Genomic DNA, 23,231 nt, shown 5'->3' on the forward strand with positions numbered 1-23,231 from the left:
CAAGGGTGGAGTTCACTTGGTTTCCACGTTTGCTCATACGTAGAGCTCTGTTTGTCTGGATCATAAAGGCAACTCCCCAAACTAACAGGCTTCTGCACAAAATAATTAGAACAGTACCAACCATGTAACTTTATTTAACTAGACAAGTCAGTTAAGATCAAATTCTTATTTACAAATGAGGACCTACCGGGGAACAGTGGGTTAACTGCCTTGTTCAGGGGCAGAACGACAGATTTTTACATTGTCAGCTCAGGGATTCGATCCAGCAATCTTTCGGTTCCTGCCCAACGCTCTAACCACTAGGCTACCTGCCTCCCTCCTCTAACCACTAGGCCTCCCTCCTCTAACCACTAGGCCACCTGCCTCCCCCCTCTAACCACTAGACTACCTGCCTCTAACCACTAGACTACCTGCCTCTAACCACTAGCCTACCTGCCTCTAACCACTAGGCCACCTGCCTCTAACCACTAGGCCACCTGCCTCTAACCACTAGTCTACCTGCCTCCCTCCTCTAACCACTAGGCCTCCCTCCTCTAACCACTAGGCCACCTGCCTCCCCCCTCTAACCGCTAGCCTACCTGCCTCTAACCACTAGGCCACCTGCCTCTAACCACTAGGCCACCTGCCTCTAACCACTAGGCCACCTGCCTCTCCCCTCTAACCACTAGGCCACCTGCCGCCCCCCTCTAACCACTAGGCTACCTGCCGCCCCCCTCTAACCACTAGGCTACCTGCCGCCCCCCTCTAACCACTAGGCTACCTGCCGCCCCCCGCTAACCAATAGGCTACCTGCCGCCCCCCTCTAACCAATAGGCTACCTGCCGCCCCCCTCTAACCAATAGGCTACCTGCCGCCCCCTTCTAACCAATAGGCTACCTGCCGCCCCCCTCTAACCAATAGGCTACCTGCCGCCCCCTCTAACCAATAGGCTACCTGCCGCCCCCCTCTAACCAATAGGCTACCTGCCGCCCCCCTCTAACCAATAGGCTACCTGCCGCCCCCCTCTAACCAATAGGCTACCTGCCGCCCCCCTCTAACCAATAGGCTACCTGCCGCCCCCCTCTAACCAATAGGCTACCTGCCGCCCCCCTCTAACCAATAGGCTACCTGCCGCCCCCCTCTAACCAATAGGCTACCTGCCGCCCCCCTCTAACCAATAGGCTACCTCCATCTAACCACTAGGCTACCTGCCGCCCCAGCACCATGCATGCATACACCCTGTTCTATTGTAGATGATATAGTAGAACTGGGTGATATGGACCTACACCCTGTTCTATTGTAGATGATATAGTAGAACTGGGTGATATGGACCTACACCCTGTTCTATTGTAGATGATATAGTAGAACTGGGTGATATGGACCAATATTGCTATAAATTACCTGAATTGACGTAATAATGATAAATAGAACGATAAGTGCACCACAGTTTTTTTAAATGATCCTTTAAACTACTACTATGGTTGTAGCCATCAATTGTCCCATTAAAAATCACCCATTAGCAAACTTATTTCATTTCAACTTCACATTTCTCTAGTATAGGCTACTTATCGTAATGAACGATATCAGCAAAATGCCTGCGATGAGTGATCGGTATGGATCTTTTTTTGTTTATCGTCCCAGCTCTAAGATATAGAGATCCGGCATCCAAACTTTCGTATGGGGCACTTTTCTATGCTATCAAATAGCTCCCTTCACTGTAAGTCAGAAATATATGTTTCAAAAAACCCTGCAGTCAAGTAAAACTGCAGTCAACCCGGTCACTGAACAATCGAGTGCCATTTGGCATCAAAGTAAAATCACTCACAGGCCTATATATATTCTCACAGGGGAGAAGAGAAAATGGAGATCAGACCCCTATATAACACTTTGATGAGGCAATGGCTGGTTGGAGAGCCTACCTGTGGTGACAGCCTGCCAGCCCAGGGAGAAGGGTGTCCTGGCCTGGATAGTGTATGTGGTAATTGGACTGTGATTATCAGGCCCCGGTCTCCAGGAGAGAGAGGCTGTGGTGTCACTGATTTCTTCTACATGGATGCTGGTAGGTGGGCCTGGGGGACCTGCAGATATGGGGCACAACCAGGCAGGGAGCCAGAGAGAGGGGGGTGTTCAGAGAGAGGTGTGGGGGAAAGAGAGGGAGGGAGAGACAGTGAGGAAAGGGAAAGAGAGAGGCAGAGAGAGAGAGTGTGAGAGCGAGAGATGGAGAGTGCGAGAGAGAGAGCGCGAGAGAGAGCGCGCGAGAAAGAGAGAGGATTGTGATAAAGGCAGAGCAGGGAACAGTGGTGTCCTGATCACTGTCCACCTTCAGCAGTGGGAGTACAGCTGGCAAAATCAGTTTGGTGAGCAAACCGCAGGGAGCCTTTCTATCTCATTAGATTCAATGTTATTTTCTCAGAGTATGATGCCTTCACATCACAATTAGAGGCATGCCCAAGACAATGGAAAATAAACACAGACTGCTTTATGTTTCACCAGAGGATTCTAGCTCCACGGATACATTGTTAGACTGTATTCGTGATTTAAATACTTGGATGGCTCACAACTTCCTCCAGCTAAATCAAGACAAGACCAAGGTACTTATTGTTGGAGTCAAAGCACAGAGAGAATCTAGCCGCACATTTTAATTCAGGGGCAATGAACATTGCCAAGGTGTGGCCGTTTCGCTCTCAGGCTGATACAGAGACTCATCTATGCTTTTATTACAAGCAGGCTTGACTACTGTAATGCTCTCCTGTCTGGTCCCAAGAACGCCATTGGTCAACTGAAAAATACATACAGAATGTTGCAGCATGGGTACTGACCAAGACCAGATGGAGAGAACACATTAGTTTTAGAATGAATTTCCAGATTCTTCTTTTGGTTTTTAAATCAATCCATGATTGTGCACCCCAATACATGTCAGAGATGCTTTTAAGTTATGTACCCAGTAGGTATGTTGCCATGGATAACTGAACCAATCAAGTGACCCAAAACTATTTGAGTGGGAGTGTTGCCTAGCAAATTGCATTTTCTATTGCTATGACCTTCAATTACCTTTCAAGGACACGAGGATGGCTTTTCACTGACTTCTGTGAGGTTTACAAGGTTTTTCCCGGCGACAAGGTTTTTCAACCCGTATTGAATGTGTGACAGTGTTAACATTTGCTTGATGCTTTATCATATGAAATAAGCATTTATAACATAATTAGTAAATACCAATCATTGATAGCATAAATAAAAGTATCTTTCATGAAATATTGCTTGTCCTGTATAGACACCTCTGACCACCAGGTCTGCTGCGATGGAGATGCTGTCCACCTTGGTCTGCACTGCACAGGTGTACTTCCCTGCATGTCTCAGCTGGATGTTCCGAATCATGATGTCCCCAGCGGAATGCTGCTAACATGCAACACACACATGAACAAATATGCACACAAACACACACACACACACACACACACACACACACACACACACACACACACACACACACACACACACACAATGATTAATATACTGTAGTAACATTTTAATATATGTAATTAAAACACATGACATATGCGGATTTGACAACAATATGTGAGCAGAAAAAAATATTTCAAATACCTATTCATGGTCTTCGTATGCTTATTATTGTATTATAATTCTAGGGTTTAAACTATTATCTTTTTACAGGTTCTAAAAGGGTGATGGGCATACCTATAAATGTGAGACAGGCAGAGTACTTACATTTAATCATAATAATTACACAAATGTATTCATACAAATGTGCTGATTTTAGCTGTAGAAGAGTGGCCTCATTATTTCAATGATCAAGCAAAGCTTAATAGCCTAAGTTCTCAAGTTATTTTCATTTTGTTTCTAATCCCACTATCATTTAATCAGCCCACCACTGAGTGGAGTCAGGACCAGTGTTAAATTGGATGTGGAAAAAGCTGCTGCATCATTACAGGGATCCATGACGTTTCAATGAAACAGTGTACAAATGTATTTAACTCTAGAGATGGTGTCATTTATCGTGATGTCAATTATCATGGCAAAAGGAAAACGTAATTAAGATTTTAAAATATAATAAAAAACATGACAACCTGACCATATACTGTACATGTCTCCACTAATCACTTCTGGAACAATGTTTATCATCACTCTTCTTCAGACAGGGGAGCTAAACAAGGCTATTTTAAGTGTTTTGTTGTTACCGTAAAATGTAAATGAAAGACGATAAGAGTTTTGAGCTTGGTAGGTTTTACGGAGGGGTGGGGAATGTGTAATGTATATGTCATTTCAAAATAAACTACGTGCAGCACATTTTCAGCCCATTAATACACATGATCCAAACATTCTCTGCACTGCAGATACCCTTCTCTTTTACGACCTCACTTATACTAAAGGAAGGGAAATAGTATCAATGTTCCAATGTATCACCAGCTTCACCCTTTGACCTTTCTCAGTGACATTTCTGAAGGGGGTTGAAAAATCTGTCTCTTTAATTACAATTATTTATTTTTTTTCATGGGAGAGCAGTGGCATAAATAAAATATAAGCAATCTCCAACACAGTGTAGTAAAGATGTGTGTTTCTTCCTATTCATTATGCATTGCAGTGCTCCTGACAAGCATGGTGTAAAAGCCTGGTACTACGGCACCATTTCTCAGACATGACACTTTGATTATAAATGGGAGCCTTGATCGCCCCGCAGGTTCTTGGAATCGGGAGGGAATATTCAGAGGCTTATGCACTTACACCGCCCACTTTTTCAAAGTATCCGCCGTGGTTGCCAAAGTGGATCAGCTGCTCGTTGAAGAACCAGGTGAACATGAGCTTAAGAGACGGGTCATGAGTCACCTGACACGGCAGCACGATGCTCTCTCCTACAGTCACGTCCAGTGTGGATGGTGCCGTTGTTATAATGGTCGGCTCTGGAAAACAGCACACACACTACTGTTAGTGTGAATGAAACACATACAAAAGCATTACATGGAGTACTATGTGAAATCCCCAAGCTAAGGACACTGTAAAAGGAAATGTTCTAATAGCTTACATGTTTTTTAAATGACTAATTCAACGAATAGACGGCCACATGTGGAAGTAAAAACACACTAACCCAGGACAAAAAACTACTGTAATTACCAGAGTTAATCAGTTTTAGCCAGCCAGAGGTTACAGTGTGGGGACTAATGGCTTGTCTCCCTGTACAGATGTAGGACTTCATTTGATCCCCCTGATGCAGTTGAACTTTCCAGCAAAGCAGGACATGTAAAACTTGTAGTGTATTAGAGGTTTAAAAAGACTTCTGAAGTTTGTAATTTCCACCTGATTTTCCCTTATGGAAAATGCATCAACCCCTACACAAATGACCATTAATTATAATCAAGTTAAGATCCTAAATCTGTAACTATATATATATATATATATATATTGATATAGATATGTGTCACTGTGAGCTCAGCCTTCAGTTAGTAGGTACTGTAACTCCCCCATCTGCAGACTGCAGTGCAGACCCCCAGACTGCTGCAGCCACTCAAAGAACAATAAACACAAGTAGGGCTCCTCCTTCACAACACATTCTCTATTCAAGTCTCTGCATGCATGTGGTGTGTTGCTGTTGTTTCACTGGGGAATTAGACAGCATCACTCATCTCCAGCATGAGTGTGAGCAGAGACAAGGAGGATAGGAGCACGAGAGCAGAATGATCAGAGAAATAGGAGCCGCTTTGTTCTGATGCTGTACGGTGCTTGTCTCCCTCTTGGTGGTGCTGTGAGTACTCGGTTGAAATATCCACTGAGCGCCAACTAAATTAACCATGGCAAATGATCCCTGGACAGGCAGCCATAGATTCCTGCAGAAAATGCCGGCAGTGCAGTCGTCATCCAGAGTAAATTCGATACCTGCATTGTGTTCCCTTTATGTGATTTATCTAGTCTCTTTCTATTATCAGAGCAGAGTGATATCAGCTGGTAAGTTTGGTTAGACTACAATGTGATGGTGTTTTAAAGGCTCAGCCCTATTCCAGGGAAGATGAAATGGGGGGCTATAACGTGACACAGTCAGACTCTCACAAAAGGGACATTTGCAGAGAGAACACATTTATTAAATGTCCATCAATGCCAAAAGGGTTGAAAGGGAGAAAAATCTACACCTCCTCTTTCCCGACAGGTCCCTTGGGAGAACATGGCAAGAGGAGCGTCATTGTCTTTTGGTTCCTGACAGTAATGCCAATGGGCTTTTTTATAGTCTTCTGATCACATGTTTTTGCACTCCTCTCAGTAAGGTATCCTTATGACATGTTTTTGCACTCCTCTCAGTAAGGTATCCTTATGACATGTTTTTTTTTGTACCAATTTATACACCTAATGACATGTCAATGTCAAACCGAAGTGCTGAGAACATTCAGGTGAAACGTCCAATGCAAACAGACACAGCAGCCTCTCCCCTAATGTGACAGCAGGTGTTCTAAAAACCATGGGGCCAGATGTATGGTCATGCCTAGTTAGTTCTGAGGCTGACCAGAGCCATTCATTCACTGTAAAGACGGGAAAACTTCTCCTATTACTCCACTCAATCATCATTTGTGACAGATCGTATGGATAACCCTGGTTGGTTACATGACCTCAGCTGACTGAGCAGAGCTCTCCAGCGTTATTTTATTGATATCTATATTGTATAAAGCCGTGTTACCTACTGTCGTTATAAAAGCGAGGAGAGTACCCATCTCACTAAGCAGGGTCAATCAGAGACAAGACAGAAAGCTTGTAACCACCCCGACAGATAGATCCCACTACACTCCGGGGACGGCGGGGAGGTTGAGCAGCAGGAAATCCGGAGAGACAGAAATTGCATAGTAATAATGTTAAAGTGGGAGGTTAAGAGGGGGGGGGGGGGGAGAGCAAGAGAGAGAAGGCTGGGCTGTTTACAGTGTGAATTAATGTGGGCTCCATCCTCTCCGGTCTCTGTGGCTCGCGGCTGACACGCCTCACTCTGCCAGTGCCTCTGCCCAGCCGCTGCTCATCTCACAAACAGCCAGTCATACATGAATAATGCTCTCCGATGAAACTGTAGATACTGTCGCTGAGGCAGAGATGCCCCATCAAACCCTGTGGAGACTCCTCCCCAAGTTGAATGGCCTTAGGTGGGGTGTGTAAATGTGTACTCCTCTCTGGTGTACATATTCTTAAGGCCCTCTGCTCAAGGGTGGCTGTGTGCACTTGAATAATGCATTAGGAGCATTCCAGAGTCACGTGGTTGAGGAGTCTTCAGATATAACAGGCGGAGCGAGGCAAGACCTTCCAAGCTCAGAGCCACACGGCTGCTCCCTGGTGAAGTGGGTTCAAAGAAATACAAACACCATGTGTAAAGGGTTTTCACTGGGAGGTCACAGGGCCTTTGTTAACATACCAACCTGTTTGAATAGGTGAGGGCAGGGACTAAACAAAGTATTTTTGAACAGAGCTGGCGCGCATAGTACCAACCTACATGACTTGAGTAGCACTTTGGTTCCTTGTTATTGTACCTATGCATTCCATAATGTTTTCAGTGCATAATTGAAATGTCCCTCAATACTTCAGAATAAAGTATACTGTAACTAACTTCTTATAGGGTGTCTGCAAGAGATAAATTGCACAAACCCAATCTTCATTTCCCAGCCTTTTAGATCAAGGAAACACATTGGAAGTCCTTTATCATGCTGAGCAAAACAAATTCTTCTAAAGCCATTCAACATGAATACTCCACATTTTCCTCAAGACACAAAAAGGATTCTCTCAAGGACAAACCTCAATGGAGCATTGGTTGGTGAGCAAACTTTGTGTAAATAATGAGACATATTCTAGTGAGCTGCTCTCAATACTCTATTCATACTGTCTATAATAGTACATTTGTAGCTACCTACTTATAAGATATTGGGTTATATTAACATTTTCCATAAATGTTCCTTCGGCTTCAACAAGGCATCAATAATCACAGTCTGAAACTCTGACTCATTGCTGATTAATAGCTTGTGCAGTCGAAACACCTCACAGAAGTCAGTCTGAAATCTATATGTTTTTTGGATAATTTTCTTCTGCCCACAACCCTTGAAAGAGCACCACATAAATCGTCCAGACAACTTATCTTCTGTCCTGCACCTACGAAAAATCACACCACTGGAAGTGACAAAAGCAATGACCACTGCCACCTCTCTGAATTGAGTTTTAGACTTTTGTGATAACCTGCTGATCCAAGCAATCCTTTTTAAAGCACAACACAAGACAGAAAGACACCTTCAAATGTAATTGGAAAGGTGACATGATGACCACTCGTAACAGAAAATCACATTGTTGAAAAAGAAACATGCTGAATAATCTCATATACTACTGAGTCTCTGCATTATTTCTCAGACAAAGTAATATAAGATGAATTGTCATCTCAGACATCCACAAACTCAATGATGAGGAGTTTTGAGGCCATTGACCAGCTGTAACGTTACTAATTGCAAGATTCCATCTCCACTGTGATCAATATTCCGAGAGTCCATTTCCTAATCAAGACTGATTACACTGGTTAATATCCTCTCAGTGTTGAACTAACGGGGACATGAACAGGGTTCATCTGTTTTGACTCTTCCTCTGCTGTTGTCTAGGTGGTTTATTCACATCCACAATAAATGAATGCATTGTCACATGTATTTTTCAGTATCCATATAACCACAGTCAATTTGAATATCTCCTATAAGGGATGCTCTCGCTGCAGAAATTCCCCCAACTAAACAGGTTTCCAATTCTCAATGAAATAGTGCATGTAAATTACCCTGTCCCATTTTCCCTACAGTATCGATTGTGACAGAAAGGCTCAAGATCATATAGGAGAACATTTGTACATCAGCCCCAGAATGCAGCTATCACATACAGTACTTACTGTATGATGACGGAAAGTAAACCATCAAATAAAGCTCATATATTGCCTTTCATATGAATAATTGAGAGGATAACAGCCGGGCCTATTTACAGAGCAAAGATACACACAAGCACATTATTTTAGAGTCAGATTAAAAACTCATAGATGGGTCATCAACCTGAACCCAGAATGACAGTTACAGGCTTTCAGAGCCCCCCCCTCTCGCTGCACAGTGAACTGTTGGGGGGATCCTACATGTTCATTCACAGTGGGGGATACATGGTTACAGGGGCTCTGTAGAGTGTTAATAAATAACGCTCAACTCTTTATGTCAAATAGAGTGTCATGCTGTAAATTGAACAGCAATGCACTGTACTATACATAGCCATTTATCCAGGTGGGAATACTGATATATGTTTTCATTTCTTCACTTTAATTTAAGCGGGGTCATTCCAGTTTTCTGTGGTAGCAGATGATTATAGAGATGAAACGAGCAGGGCATGCAGTGAATGAGACATGCAGTGAATGAGGCATCATCAGAAAGCTATCCGTGGCAAGGTGCACTTGAAGCTCTCTCTCCACATCCTTGACGGCTGACTTTCTAGCATTTATAATATATGAAATATGTCTTTCATTATTAAATCGGGAGAGTAAACAGTGATGGGTCGTTCGCAAACGAACAGCTCTTTTACAAGTGCTCTTTTTGGGAACCGAATCACATAAAGAAAGAACCGTTCATTTGGGTCCCTGATTTGCATACTTCTACTACTGCTTGTTGAGCTTCAAACAACGATTATCTGCAAATAAGTTACAAAATAATTATCTGAAGATGGTAAATTCTCACTGCAGAAACAATAAATAGTTGGAAGAGCAGTGAGTCATTTTTCTTATTGCAACGTGCATATCACATCTGGCATAATGGTAGCTGATTTTTTGGGCTTTAGATTAGAGATTAGCACATTTTTCATGGTTCTATGTTGTTTTGTTTGTGAGCTAAATTATGCATCTCTTTTACGTTGATGCAGTTAACCACCAGTGGACATGCTGTAATATGCATTATCTGCAGGTACTAACGGTGCTTCATTTTATAGCTAGAGGACTCTTGAAGTATAATTTTTGTCTAAATCTGTTTTTTGCTAGCTTGGGCCAAATTTTGCTAGCTTGGGCCATCTACACTACATGACCTGCTCGTTGAACATCTCATTCCAATATCATGGGCATTAATATGGAGTTGGTTCCCCCTTTGCTGCTATAACAGCCTCCACTCTTCTGGGAAGGCTTTCCACTAGATGTTGGAACATTGTTGCGGGTTCTTGCTTCCATTCATTCACAAGAGCATTAGTGAGGTCAGGCACTGATGTTGGGCGAATAGGCCTGGCTCGCAGTCGGCGTTCTAATTCATACCAAAGGTGTTCGATTGGGTTGAGGTCAGGGCTCTGTGCAGGCCAGTCAAGTTCTTCCACACCGATCTCAACAAACCATTTTGTCTCTTGTATAATATATTCTATACATTAGCTTATACTGGATTAAGCGTACATTTTTCTTAAGTGGAATTTCATTAGTTATGCTCCAACTTTCCCTCCATATTGTGCCAACATCATTTCTTTCTAAGTCTTGGTTCCAATAGTTTATATATATATTTTTAAGAGATTGTCAGTTGGATATGCTTTCTGCAATCTGCAAAGTTTTGTATATCATCCCTATCACATGAACATCCTTTTCTGACTCAAATAAGATTATCTTAAGGTTGTCCAAGATTTTGTGACATGTAACTTTTAAGTTTCATGTATTTGAAGCTTCATTGGTCAGTCCAAAATTACTTTTTAATTCTGTCAAATAAATGTATTTCCTGTTACCAAGTAATTTACGGTTTCTATGCCTCATCTTTACTACAGGCTGTTCACCTACTAATCTCACCGCAACCCCCCTCTGGGTCTCTGATCACTACTTTGTTTCCTTTTCTGTCTCCCTCTCCTCCAACCCTAGCGAACTCAGCCCCTACCCAGATGGTCATGCGCAGTCACAATCTTCGCTCTCTTTCTCCCACTACTCTCTCCTCTTCACTCCCTTCTGCTAAATCCTTCTTCCTCCCATCTCCTGATTCTGCCTTTTCGACCCTACTCTCCTACCTATCCGCATCTTGGCTGGCTCGGCCCTCCCCTCCTAAGTGGCTGAATTACTTAATGCGAGTGAGAACAGGGCTGTGGGCAGCTGAGCGAAAATGGAGGAAAACTAAACTTCCGGACGACCTATCATCCTTTCACTCCCTTTTATTCCTCTGTAACTCATCCCCTCCTCCCTTCTCCAGATCTCTGGAGACCTCCCATTCCTCACTTCCTTCCTCAACTCATCCCTGACCCCTGGCTGCATCTCCCCCGACTTCAAAATGGCCAGAGTCGCTTGCCTCCTAAAGAAACCAACACTTGACCCCTCTGATGTCAAAGACAGACCAGTATCCCTTTCTTTTATTACCAAAACACTTGAGTGTGCTGTCTCTGACCAACTCTCTCACAATCTTTCTCAGAATGATCTTCTTGACGGTAACCAGTCAGGCTTCAAGACTGGTCACTCAACCAAGACTGCTCTCCTCTGTGTCAGGGAGGCTCTCCTGACTGCCAAAGCTGACTTTCTCTCCTCTGTTCTCATCCTCCTAGATCTATCTGCCGCCTTTGACACCGTGAAACCATCAGATCTTTCTCTCTACCCTCTCAGGACAGGGGTCTCAGGCTCTGCACACTACCTCGCAGGCCGCTCTTACCAGGCGACGTGGAAAGGATCTGTGTCTGCACCACGTATTTACACTACTGGTGTCCCCCAGGGTTCAGTTCTAGGCCCTCTCCTCCTCTCTGTATACACCAAGTCACTCGGCTCCATCATATCCTCACATGGTCTGTCCTATCATTGCTATGCTGATGGCACGCAACAACTTTTCTCCTTACCCCATTCTGACACCCAGGTGGTGACACGCATCTCTGCGTGCCTGGCAGATATCTCAGCATGGATATCGGCCCAACACCTCAAGCTCAACCTAGAGAAGACGGAGCTGCTCTTCCTCCCGGGGAAGGCCTTCCCACTCCAAGACCTCTCCATTACGGATGACAACTCCACAGTGTCCCCCTCCTAGAGTGCAAAGAATCTTGGCGCGACCCTGGACAACACCCTGTCATTCTCTGCAAACATCAAAGCAGTGACTTGCTTCTGCAGGTTTATGCTCTACAACAGTGATCACCAACCTTTTCTGAGTCAAGATCACTTGAGCAGTCAAAAAGCAAGCCCAAATCTACAACTCAGATACTTTAATAAACATGACTTAAATGTAACATTAACCTAAAAAAAACTTGTGTAGGAATTAGGTTTGTGCAGTAGGCCTAATACATTATTACAGCATATTGGCTATATGCCTATACCTCCAATGTTGTTCTTCTCAGACCATATTATACTTCAAAACTCGAGCTTTGATAACAAAATCGATCAGTTGGTGTAGCACTTGTGAGGCACAGCTATGCATAAATTTAAATAATTAGAAAATAATTTGCTTTTTTATTTTACTAGACAGGGGGTACCTGCATCTGATGGTCATGGTGCTTTCAAGACAACTGGGAACTCTGTAAAAATGGGTAAAATCCGGACGTCATTGATCTTCGGGTCGGAAAGTCAGAGCTCTAGAAAGATGCCCTAACTTTCAAAATGATTTTCCCCAGTTAGATCTCGTTTCCCCCCCCCCGAGTTCCCAGTTGTAATGAACGCACTGAAATCTGAGATTTCCGAGTTCCCAGTTGTTTTGAACACAGCATTATTCTCAGTGGAGGGAGAGAGAGTAGCAGACGGTCCACCTCTCATGGTCCCTGCTCTCTCCTTCCTTTCCTCCGGTGAGACTGACCAGAGCGAGGAGACACCATCTTCTACCTGATGGCGAAACTCAAGTCGCACCGCATCTGCCTCATGCACAAATTCATGTTGTTCCTTTGACCAGAGAAAGTGAAGTATTAATTGATATTATAATAGACACGACAAGCTGCTAATAATAATACAAATGCAGGGCTATCGATACACTTGGCTACTCATTCATTGCAGATGCAGTGCAAGTGGAAGTTGGGAGAAGCACATTTAGTTTTGTAATAGTGTTGAATAAAAACAGTGTTGACAGTTCTGAATAAAAACATAGACAGAAACACACTCATAAAAACAACAGCTCTTTGCTGTATTCTTTGTAAGTCTCTCATCATGGTTTTAAAAGTCATGAAATCTCACGTAGGGTAGTGTCAAACTTCACTGTCGTGGAAGCTGTTGGAACAGTGAATCGAGCTACCCGATCTCCCTGTCCGCCGGGTAGGCAGAGTATGTATTTTTAGACAAATTAAATGATTAAAAATGGGAACACTTTGCCTACCCGGTGCGAAGGGCTTCTGAATCAAGTGGTTGACTGGATGTTGTAGTTCTCCCATGTCACCCCACTCCTCTGCACATTCCACTGGCTTCCAGTCGAAGCTCAAATCCACTTGCCTACAGAGCAGCAAGAAGAGCTGCCCCTCCCTACCTTCAGGCTATGCTCAAACCCTACACCCCGACCCAAGCACTCCATTCTGCCACCTCTGGTCTCTTGTGAACTAACACTCACACTTGACTTACCCCCCCTTACTAGCTCTGACTTTGCTGAAAGCTACATTATTGAGGAAAAATGTACTGAATATGAATGTGATATGTGTTTGTCCCACCTAGCTACATTATCTTAAGATGAATGCAACTGTACATCGCTCTGGATAAGAGCTTCTGCTAAATGACAAATGTAAAGGTAAAATGTATCAGGACACCTCACTTATGCAGTTACAATCTACAGTATAGGATAAGCTGTTTAAAATACAACAACATCAATCATGAAATAACTGCACATATGAGATTTGTTAGGGGCCACAAAAGGTGACCGACCAGTGTTTCTATGGCAACCATTTTGCAATGATAAAACGCAAGGGAATTCCAAAAGGTATTTCAACCGAGCACCTTACTTTTAACTCTGCATTTCAAAGGACTTTGGAGATCGCTTAGTTGTAGAGTGAGGAAAATTCAATGGATTGAACCCTTGAACAAACATGACACAGTACTCCACAGCAGCGACTTTGTCTTCTATGCTACTGTAACATTACACTTTAACTTCTTTGATATAGGGGGCAGCATTTTCACTTTTGGATGAATTGGGTGCCCATAGTGAACTGCCTCCTACTCTGTCCCAGATGCTAATATATGCATATTATTATTACCATTGGATATAAAACACTCTGAAGCTTCTAAAACTGTTTGAATGATGTCTGAGTATAACAGAACTCATATGGCAGGAAAAAACCTGAGAAAAAATCGAAACAGGAAGTGAGAATTCTGAGAGTGGTCGATGTTAACTACTCTAGGATAGGGGGCAGCATTTTCACTTTTGGATAAATAGCGTGCCCAATTTCAACTTCCTTCTACTCATCCCCAGAATATAAGATATGCATATTATTAGTAGATTTGGATAGAAAACACTGAAGTTTCTAAAACTGTTTGAATCATGTCTGTGAGTATAACAGAACTTATGTAGCAGGCAAAACCCAGAGGACTAACCATTCAGATTTCTTTTTTTTTAGGTCACTGTCTGTTCAATGAGTTTTCATTCATTGGGATACTAGATTTCTAAGTGACTTGTTTTCAAGTTCCTACCGCTTCCACTGGATGTCACCAGTCTTTGGAAATTGGTTGAGGTAATTCCTTTTTGCAATGACGAAGAACGGCCATCTGGAATCAGTGTAACGTTATGTGTACTGTTTGAGAGTTGCGCAAGACTAGAAAAGTAGCATTAGTTTGTTGTCCTCCTGTATTGAAAACAGATAGACCCGTCTTCAATTTGATCGATTATTAACGTTTAAAAATACCTAACGTTGTATTACAAAAGTAGTTTGAAATGTTTTGGCAAAGTTTAGAGGTAATGTTTTAGATATTTTATAGTGACGTTGCGCAAATTGGAAGCTGTTTTTTTCTGGATCAAACGCGCCAAATAAATTAACATTTTGGATATATATGGACGGAATTAATCGAACAAAAGGACCATTTGTGATGTTTATGGGACATATTGGAGTGCCAACAAAAGAAGCTCGTCAAAGGTAAGGCATGATTTATATTTTATTTCTGCGTTTTGTGTTGCGCCTGCAGGGTTGAAATATGCTACACTCTCTTTGTTTACTGTTGTGCTATCATCAGATAATAGCATCTTATGCTTTCGCCGAAAAGCCTTTTTGAAATCTGACATGTTGGCTGGATTCACAACGAGTGTAGCTTTAATTTGGTATCTTACATGTGTGATTTAATGAAAGTTTGATTTTTATATCATTTTATTTGAATTTGGCGCTCTGCATTTTCCCTGGCTATTGGCCAAGTGGGACGCAAGCGTCCCGCCTATCCCAGAGAGGTTAAAGTCATCGCCTATTCAATTCCCTGTAATATATGGATCTGTTTGCACTTCCTACGCCTTCCACTAGATGTCAACAGTCAGTAGAACGTGGAATGAAGCTTATGCTGTGTTGTGGGACCGGATGCGAGGTTTTTGAGTCAGTGGTCTGGCAGAGTTCCAGTTCTTGGTCACGCACTTTCCTCATGATATCGTCATGCGTTCCATTACTTATAGAGACTGAAAAGAATGCTCCGGTTGGAACGTTATTGGATATATATGATAACAACATCCTGAAGATTGATTCTCTACTAAGTTTGACCAGTTTATTCGACTTGTAATATAACTTTTTTAAGTTTTCGTCCGACGTTTGCCTGCATCTGCACGAGCGTTTGGACATGTGTACTACACATGCTAGCAAAATTAGCTAATTGGACATTATCGAACAAAACAACGATTTATTGTGGAACTAGGATTCCTGGCACTGCATTCTGATGAAGATAATCAAAGGTAAGGGAATATTTATGATGTAATTTCGTATTTCTGTTGACTCCAACATGGCGGAGAAATGTTTTTACGTAATTTAAGAACTTTAATTTAAGAACAAGTGCATCTTTAATTATATGTAAAACATGTATCTTTCATCAAAGTTTATGATGAGTATTTCTGTTATTTGACGTGGCTCTCTGTAATTACTCCGGATATTTTGGAGGCATTTCTGAACATGGTGCCAATGTAAACCGAGATTTGTGGATATAAATATGCACATTATCGAACAAAAAATAAATGTATTGTGTAACATGATATCATATGAGTGTCATCTGATGAAGATGTTCAAAGGTTAGTGATTAATTTTATCTCTATTTCTGCTTTTTGTTACTACTATATTTTGCTGGGAAAATGGCTGTGTTTTTCTGTGGCTATGTACTGAGCTAACATAATTGTTTGGTGTGCTTTCCCCGTAAATCCTTTTTGAAATCAGACATGTTGGCTGGATTCACAACATGTACAGCTTTAATTTGGTGTCTTTCATGTGTGATTTCATGAAAGATAGATTTTTATAGTAATATATTTGAATTTGGCGCGCTACATTTTTTCTGTATTTTGGCCAAGTTGGACGTTAGCGTCCCACATATCCTAGAGAAGTTAAAGGGAGACAAAACATTTCTCATTACACTGTCACATGCGTTAAAAGCCTCTCTGTATTATTGAGATATCAAGACTCATCCCATCCCCTAGTGTCTTCAATAGTACCATTCAGGATCAGCAATAGCTGACGTCAAGGGGTGGGAAAGTGTTTTACCATTCGTTTTCATTGAATAATGAAAACGTTTGTCTTTCACTCAGACCATTCGATTTCTGCCTCAGCATCATGGTCAAATGTTTAAATAACACCCAACATTCAATCTGAAATAAGAAGAAATACAGCTGAAGTCGGAAGTTTCCATACACCTTAGACAAATACATTTAAAATCAGTTTCACAATTCCTGACATTTAATCCTAGTAAAAATCCCCTGACTTAGGTCAGTTAGGATCACCACTTTATTTTAAGAACGTGAAATGTCAGAATAATAGTAGAGAGAATGATTTATTTCAGCTTTTATTTCTTTCTGTAGGCATCCTCGCTCTGGCAAGACTGTAAACTCTCCTTCCAGACTCATATTAAACATCTCCAATCCAAAATCAAATCTAGAATCGGCTTTCTATTTCGTAACAAAGCCTCCTTCACTCACGCCGCCAAACTTACCCTCGTAAAACTGACTATCCTACCGATCCTCAACTTCGGCGATGTCATCTACAAAATAGCTTCCAATACTCTGCTCAGCAAACTGGATACAGTCTATCAGTGCCATCTGTTTTGTTACCAAAGCCCCTTATACCACCCACCACTGCCACCTGTATGCTCTAGTCGGCTGACCCTCGCTACATATTTGTCACCAGACCCACTGGCTCCAGGTCATCTATAAGTCTATGCTAGGTAACGCTCCGCCTTATCTCAGCTCACTGGTCACGATAACAACACCCACCTGTAGCACGCGCTCCAGCAGGTATATCTCACTGGTCTTCCCCAAAGCCAACACCTCCTTTGGCCGCCTTTCCTTCCAGTTCTCTGCTGCCAATGACTGGAACGAATTGCAAAAATCGCTGAAGCTGGAGACTTACATTTCCCTCACTAACTTTAAACATCAGTTATCTGAGCAGCTAACCGATCGATGCAGCTGTACATAGCCCATCTGTAAATAGCCCACCCAATCTACCTAACTCATCCCCATATTGTTTTTATTTACTTTTCTGCTCTTTTGCACACCAGTTTTTCTACTTGCACATCATCATCTGCTCATCTATCACTCCAGTGTTAATTTGCTAAACTGTAATTACTTCGCTACCATGGCCTATTTATTGCCTTACCACCTCATGCCATTTGCACACACTGTATATAGACTGCATTTTTTTCTATTGTGTTATTGACTGTACGCTTGTTTATTCCATGTGTAACTCTGTGTTGTTGTTTGTGTCGCACTGCTTTGCTTTATCTTGGCCAGGTCGCAGTTGTAAATGAGAACTTGTTCTCAACTAGCTTACCTGGTTAAATAAAGGTTAAATAAAATAAAAAATAAAATAACTCGTTTTACTGTGGATATAGATACTTCTGTACCTGTTTCCTCCAGCATCTTCACAAGGTCCTTTGCTGTTGTTCTGGGATTTATTTGTACCTATCGCACCAAAGTACGTTCATCTATAGGAGACAGAACATGTCTCCTTCCTGATCGGTATGACGGCTGCTTGGTCCCATGATGTTTATACTTGCGTACTATTGTTTGTACAGATGAACGTGGTACCTTCAGATGTTTGGAAATTGCTACCAAGGATGAACCAGACTTGTGGAGGTATACCATTTTTTTCTGAGGTCTTGGCTGATTTCTTTTGATTTTCCCATGATGTCAACCTAAGTGTATGTAAACTTCCGACTTCAACTGTATGTGTAAATGCATCTGAAAATGGAGGTGGTGCTGGCAAATTGTCAAGTTTTTGCCAGTTAAAAAGGTGGCAACCCTACTTTCCAATTCCAACCTAAATAAATACAATCAGACCTACAGCATAATAAAAGATCTACAGCATAATAAAGATACAGCTGGCTGTCATTAAATCTTGTTTTATTCCAATAATCAATTGTAATATTAATGTACAATGAGATCAACATCAGACACTTTGGACTGTGAATCAGACCTAACTGACAACTTTTTATCCTTGGGAACAAAGCAGTGGAAAGGGTGATTAATAGCAAAAACATTATAGACAATCAAAACACACCACCAACAAGGAAAGCAATCATATCACAACCCAACTGAACCAGACCAGACTTCTTTAAAAAATCGGTCATAGTAGGGTTAAAATTCACACAACAAAAACAAAGAAAAAAAGATCAGCAATACTCCAAGCGATGAAAAACAGTTGAGAATACCACTGCCCCCTTACAGCAGCAGGACAGAAAAAACAGCAGCATGCACAAAACAAAGCCTCCCAATTCACAACACCTTACACCCGTCTCTCATTCATTTTTAATGAAGTATAATAAGTTCCAGAAACAGAGCAGAAACACGATCTTCAGTCCCACAGGGTGACTCCTACAGATGATCTCACAAACACTACTCTCCTTTTAATCCCTTCTACTCTTTCTTTATACTGTACCAAGAACCTGTTTGGTCTGAAGGTCTGGAGACAGTGTTGAATATTCACTATAGTACATGGCGAGGGCAACAGTGCAACCTCCAACTCTGTTTCTTAATGAGCGCTCAGTGCAAAAACCCATTGAAATCGTCATTCATGTTTAGAGGAGAAAAGCTTAAGGACTGTACTCAACTGAGAACCACATCTCCTGTGAACAGTCTGTCGCAAGAGAGGTTCACTAGTTGCATCCTATGAGAAATCACAACCTTATTTAAAGACTCCATAAGCCCATACAGTATAATAGAATGACAAATAGGCTTACCTTTGACCATGAGAGTCCCGTAGCTGCTTGCCACTCCAAACTGGTTTCTTGCCACACACGTGTAAAGGCCTGCATCTGGTCTGGTTGAATTCTGTATGCGGAGGTTTCCGTTATCCAGAATGGAAACTCTGCAAGCAGAAAAAGCAGAACGAGTATGTAACAGATACATTTTTTGTTCATTGCATTACCATATTTCTTTCCCACTTGTATTGCAGTCTGTGAATGTCAAATTTTTTAAGTACACTTTCTGCATTGTTCGTCATGCATGGGTGTTCCTCAGAGAGAAAGGCAATTAGTCTAGCAGTGCAATATCGTCAGAAATGGTATAGCAATAGCATTGGTTTGATTTGCTTCTTTCTATTCTAACAGGTGTTAGATAAACATACATTTGAAGTCAGAAGTTTACATACACCTTAGCCAAATACATTTAAACTCAGTTTTCACAACTCCTGACATTTAATCCTAGTAAAAATTCCCTGTTTTAGGTCAGATAGGATCACCACTTTATTTTAAGAATGTGAAATGTAGGGGGCCTCCCGGGTGGCGCAGTGGTCACTGCATCGCAGTGCTAGCTGTGCCACCAGAGACTCTGGGTTCGCGCCCAGGCTCTGTCGCAGCCGGCCGCGACCGGGAGGTCCGTGGGGCGACGCACAATTGGCCTAGCGTCGTCCGGGTTAGGGAGGGTTTGGCGGGTAGGGATATCCTTGTCTCATCGCATACTAGGATCTCCTGTGGCGGGCCAGGCGCAGTGCACGCTAACCAGGTCGCCAGGTGCACAGTGTTTCCTCCGACACATTGGTGAGGCTGGCTTCCGGGTTGGATGCGCGCTGTGTTAAGAAGCAGTGCGGCTTGGTTGGGTTGTGTTTCGGAGGACGCATGGCTTTCGACCTTCGTCGAGTTGTAGTGATGAGACAAGATAGTAACTACTAAAACAATTGGATACCACGAAATTGGGGAGAAAAGGGGGTAAAATTCACCAACAACAACAAAAAAATAAATTATAATAATAGCAGAGAGAATTATTTATATCAGATTTTATTTCTTTCATCACATTCCCAGTGGGTCAGAAGTTTACATACACTGAAATAGCATTTGGTAGCATTGACTTTAATTTGTTTAACTTGGGTCAAACATTTCGGGCAGCCTTACATAAGCTTCCCACAATAAGTTGGGTGAATTTTGGCCCATTCTTCCTGACAGAGCTGGTGCAACTGAGTCAGGTTTGTAGGCCTCCTTGCTCGCACACGCTTTTTAAGTTCTGCCCACACATTTTCTATAGGATTGAGGTCCGGGCTTTGTGATGGCCACTCCAATACCTTGACATGGTTCTTAAGCCATTTTGCCACAACTTTGGAAGTATGCTTGGGGTCATTGTCCATTTGGAAGACCCGTTTTCGACCAAGCTTTAACTTCCTGACTGATGTCTTGAGATATTGCTTCAATATATTCACATAATTTTCCTTCCTCAAGATGCCATCTACAGTATTTTGTGAAGTGCACCAGTCCCTCCTGCAGCAAAGCACCCCCACAACATGATGCTGCCACCCCCGTGCTTCACGGTTGGGATGGTGGTCTTCAGCTTGCAAGCCTCCCCTTTTTCCTCCAAACATAACGATGGTCATTATGGCCAAACAGTTATGTTTTTGTTTCATCTTTGTCCCCATGTGCAGTTGCAAACCGTAGTCTGGCTTTTTTATGGCGGTTTTGGAGCAGTGGCTTCTTGCTGAGTGGCATTTCAGGTTATGTCGATATAGGACTCGTTTTACTGTGGATATAGATACTTCTGTACCCGTTTCCTCCAAAATCTTCACAAGGTCCTTTGCTGTTGTTCTGGGATTGATTTGCACTTTTCGCACCAAAGTATGTTCATCTCTGGGAGACAGAATGCGTCTCCTTCCTGAGCGGTATGACGGCTGCATGGTCCCATGGTGTTCATACTTTTGTACCTTCAGGAGTTTGGAAATTGCTCCCATGGATGAACCAGATTTGTGGAGGTATACAACATTTTTCTGAGGTCTTGGTCGATTTCCCCATGATGTCAAGCAAAGAGGCACTGAGTTTGAAGGTAGGTCATGAAATACATACACAGGTACACCTCTAATTGAGTCAAATTATGTCAATTAGCCTATCAGAAGCTTCTAAAGCCATGACATAATTTTCTGGAATTTTCCAAGCTGTTTAAAGGCACAGTCAACTCAGTAAACTTTTGACCCACTGGAATTGTGACAGTGAATTATAAGTGAAATAATCTGTCTGTAAACAATTGTTGGAAAAATTACTTGTGTCATGCACAAAGTAGATGTCCTAACCGACTTGCCAAAACTATAGTTTCTTAACAAGAAATTGTTAAAAAAATTGTTTTAATGACTCCAACCTAAGTGTATGTAAACTTCCGACTTCAAATGTAAATATCTATATCATGCATTGACTGGAAATTACATAATTTAAATGTAAATATATAATCAATAAACATATCATAACTGTTCTCTCCGGCTGGAGCAGCCTACTACTTTTAATTAACCAATAAATTAAATCAATCAATCAATCAATAAACTCCCACTATTGGTCTTCTTGTATGTCTAGGCGCCACTCAAAGAAACGATCAAAACTACGAATAAGAGAATTGAAATGTAACTATGGTGACTGAGAAAGTTCTCAAACATTTCTAATTGTGCTTTGTTCTTTTATAAGTGATAAAATGAGACAATGTGTTCAAACAGCTGATTTATGACTTCATATGACCGGAAGACATCCAGGAACTGGCCAACACTAGTCACTTTAAACAATGTCACTTTAATCATGTTTACATATCTTACATTACTCATATCACATGTATATACTGTATTTCATACCATCTACTGCACCTTGTCTATGCCGCTCAGCCATCGCTCAATCATATACTTACATGTACATATTCTCATTCACCCCTTTAGATTTGTGTGTATTAGGTAGTTGTTGGGGAATTGTTAGATTACTTGTTAGATATTACTGCACTGTCGGAACTAGAAGCATAAACATTTCGCTACACTCGCATTAACATCTGATAACCATGTGTATGTGACCAATAAAATTAGATTTATACAATCACTTCATATCTGTATGGCCTTTACACAATGGCCACTGGTACTATGAATGGTTAATGATTTTTAACCAAACTCCACATTTTCCTAAATAAGAGGCAACAAAAATTAAATAGTGACCTTGGAAGAAGGGCAGTGTCGGAAAAATGGCAAGATCAATTTATTAAACTGTGGTGGATTCTAATTATCTGAAACTCTGCTGAATCTGCAAACTGTATATATATAAAAAAAAACATAGTTCCTATTGTAAAGCAGACAAGAAAAATGGTATGTGGTCTTTGCATTGTGATCCGCTGTGTTTTATAAGAGACAGTGTAAATCAAACTGTCATCCACAGCTCTGTGTAATAGCAGGTCATGTATTACAACTCTGGACATTGCTCAGTTAGTGAAGCCTCTTTTCTAAGATGCTCTGATTACATGAGGTGAAATATGTTTTGAATTTGTGTTGATAAACACCACACTCAAATTTTAGTTTCAACCTATTTGAAGTAAAAAGATTAAGGCAAGAAACACTAAAATAACCTGTTTTGAATTTAGATAATACGTATCTTAATGACTGAATGTGTTTGTGACTCACCCTGACTACTTCTACTGACAAAAGCACTTTAAATGACCCATTATCTTGTTAATTTACTATAATCAAGTGAGAGAATCACTATCTGATCTATACCGCTCTATATTGGATAGGCGAAGAAGGACATACACATGACGAAAGTGAAAGTACTGCAGCAGTCACAGCACTACCATACAATGTATTTTATTCATACAGCACCTCATTGTTCAGTTGAAAGAACTGAACAATGAGGTTGCTAAAATTAGAAGTGTCTTAGTGGCTGGTCTAGGAAGATGCCCTGATCTTTGGATAGCTGTTTCAAGAAAAATAACAATTGTAGTGCA

At 41.7% G+C, this 23,231-nt stretch overlaps 1 protein-coding gene across 3 annotated transcripts in view; it reads right to left on the reverse strand.

The window, feature by feature from the left end:
- Window positions 1-23,231, reverse strand: part of LOC139555969 (contactin-4-like) — a 255,013-nt gene that overhangs the window by 8,109 nt on the left and 223,673 nt on the right. For 2 of the 3 annotated variants that reach the window (XM_071369404.1, XM_071369394.1), the window contains exons 12-15: window positions 19,253-19,380; window positions 4,720-4,895; window positions 3,255-3,375; window positions 1,899-2,057 (exon numbers count right to left, since the gene is read on the reverse strand). In XM_071369404.1, coding sequence (XP_071225505.1) covers window positions 1,899-2,057; window positions 3,255-3,375; window positions 4,720-4,895; window positions 19,253-19,380 — 584 coding nt within the window. The remainder of the gene's footprint in view (window positions 1-1,898; window positions 2,058-3,254; window positions 3,376-4,719; window positions 4,896-19,252; window positions 19,381-23,231) is intronic. The other variant, XM_071369411.1, reaches the window with a different exon arrangement.

The sequence above is a fragment of the Salvelinus alpinus genome, chromosome 2 (genome assembly GCF_045679555.1).
Source record: "Salvelinus alpinus chromosome 2, SLU_Salpinus.1, whole genome shotgun sequence".
Taxonomy (NCBI): domain Eukaryota; kingdom Metazoa; phylum Chordata; class Actinopteri; order Salmoniformes; family Salmonidae; genus Salvelinus; species Salvelinus alpinus.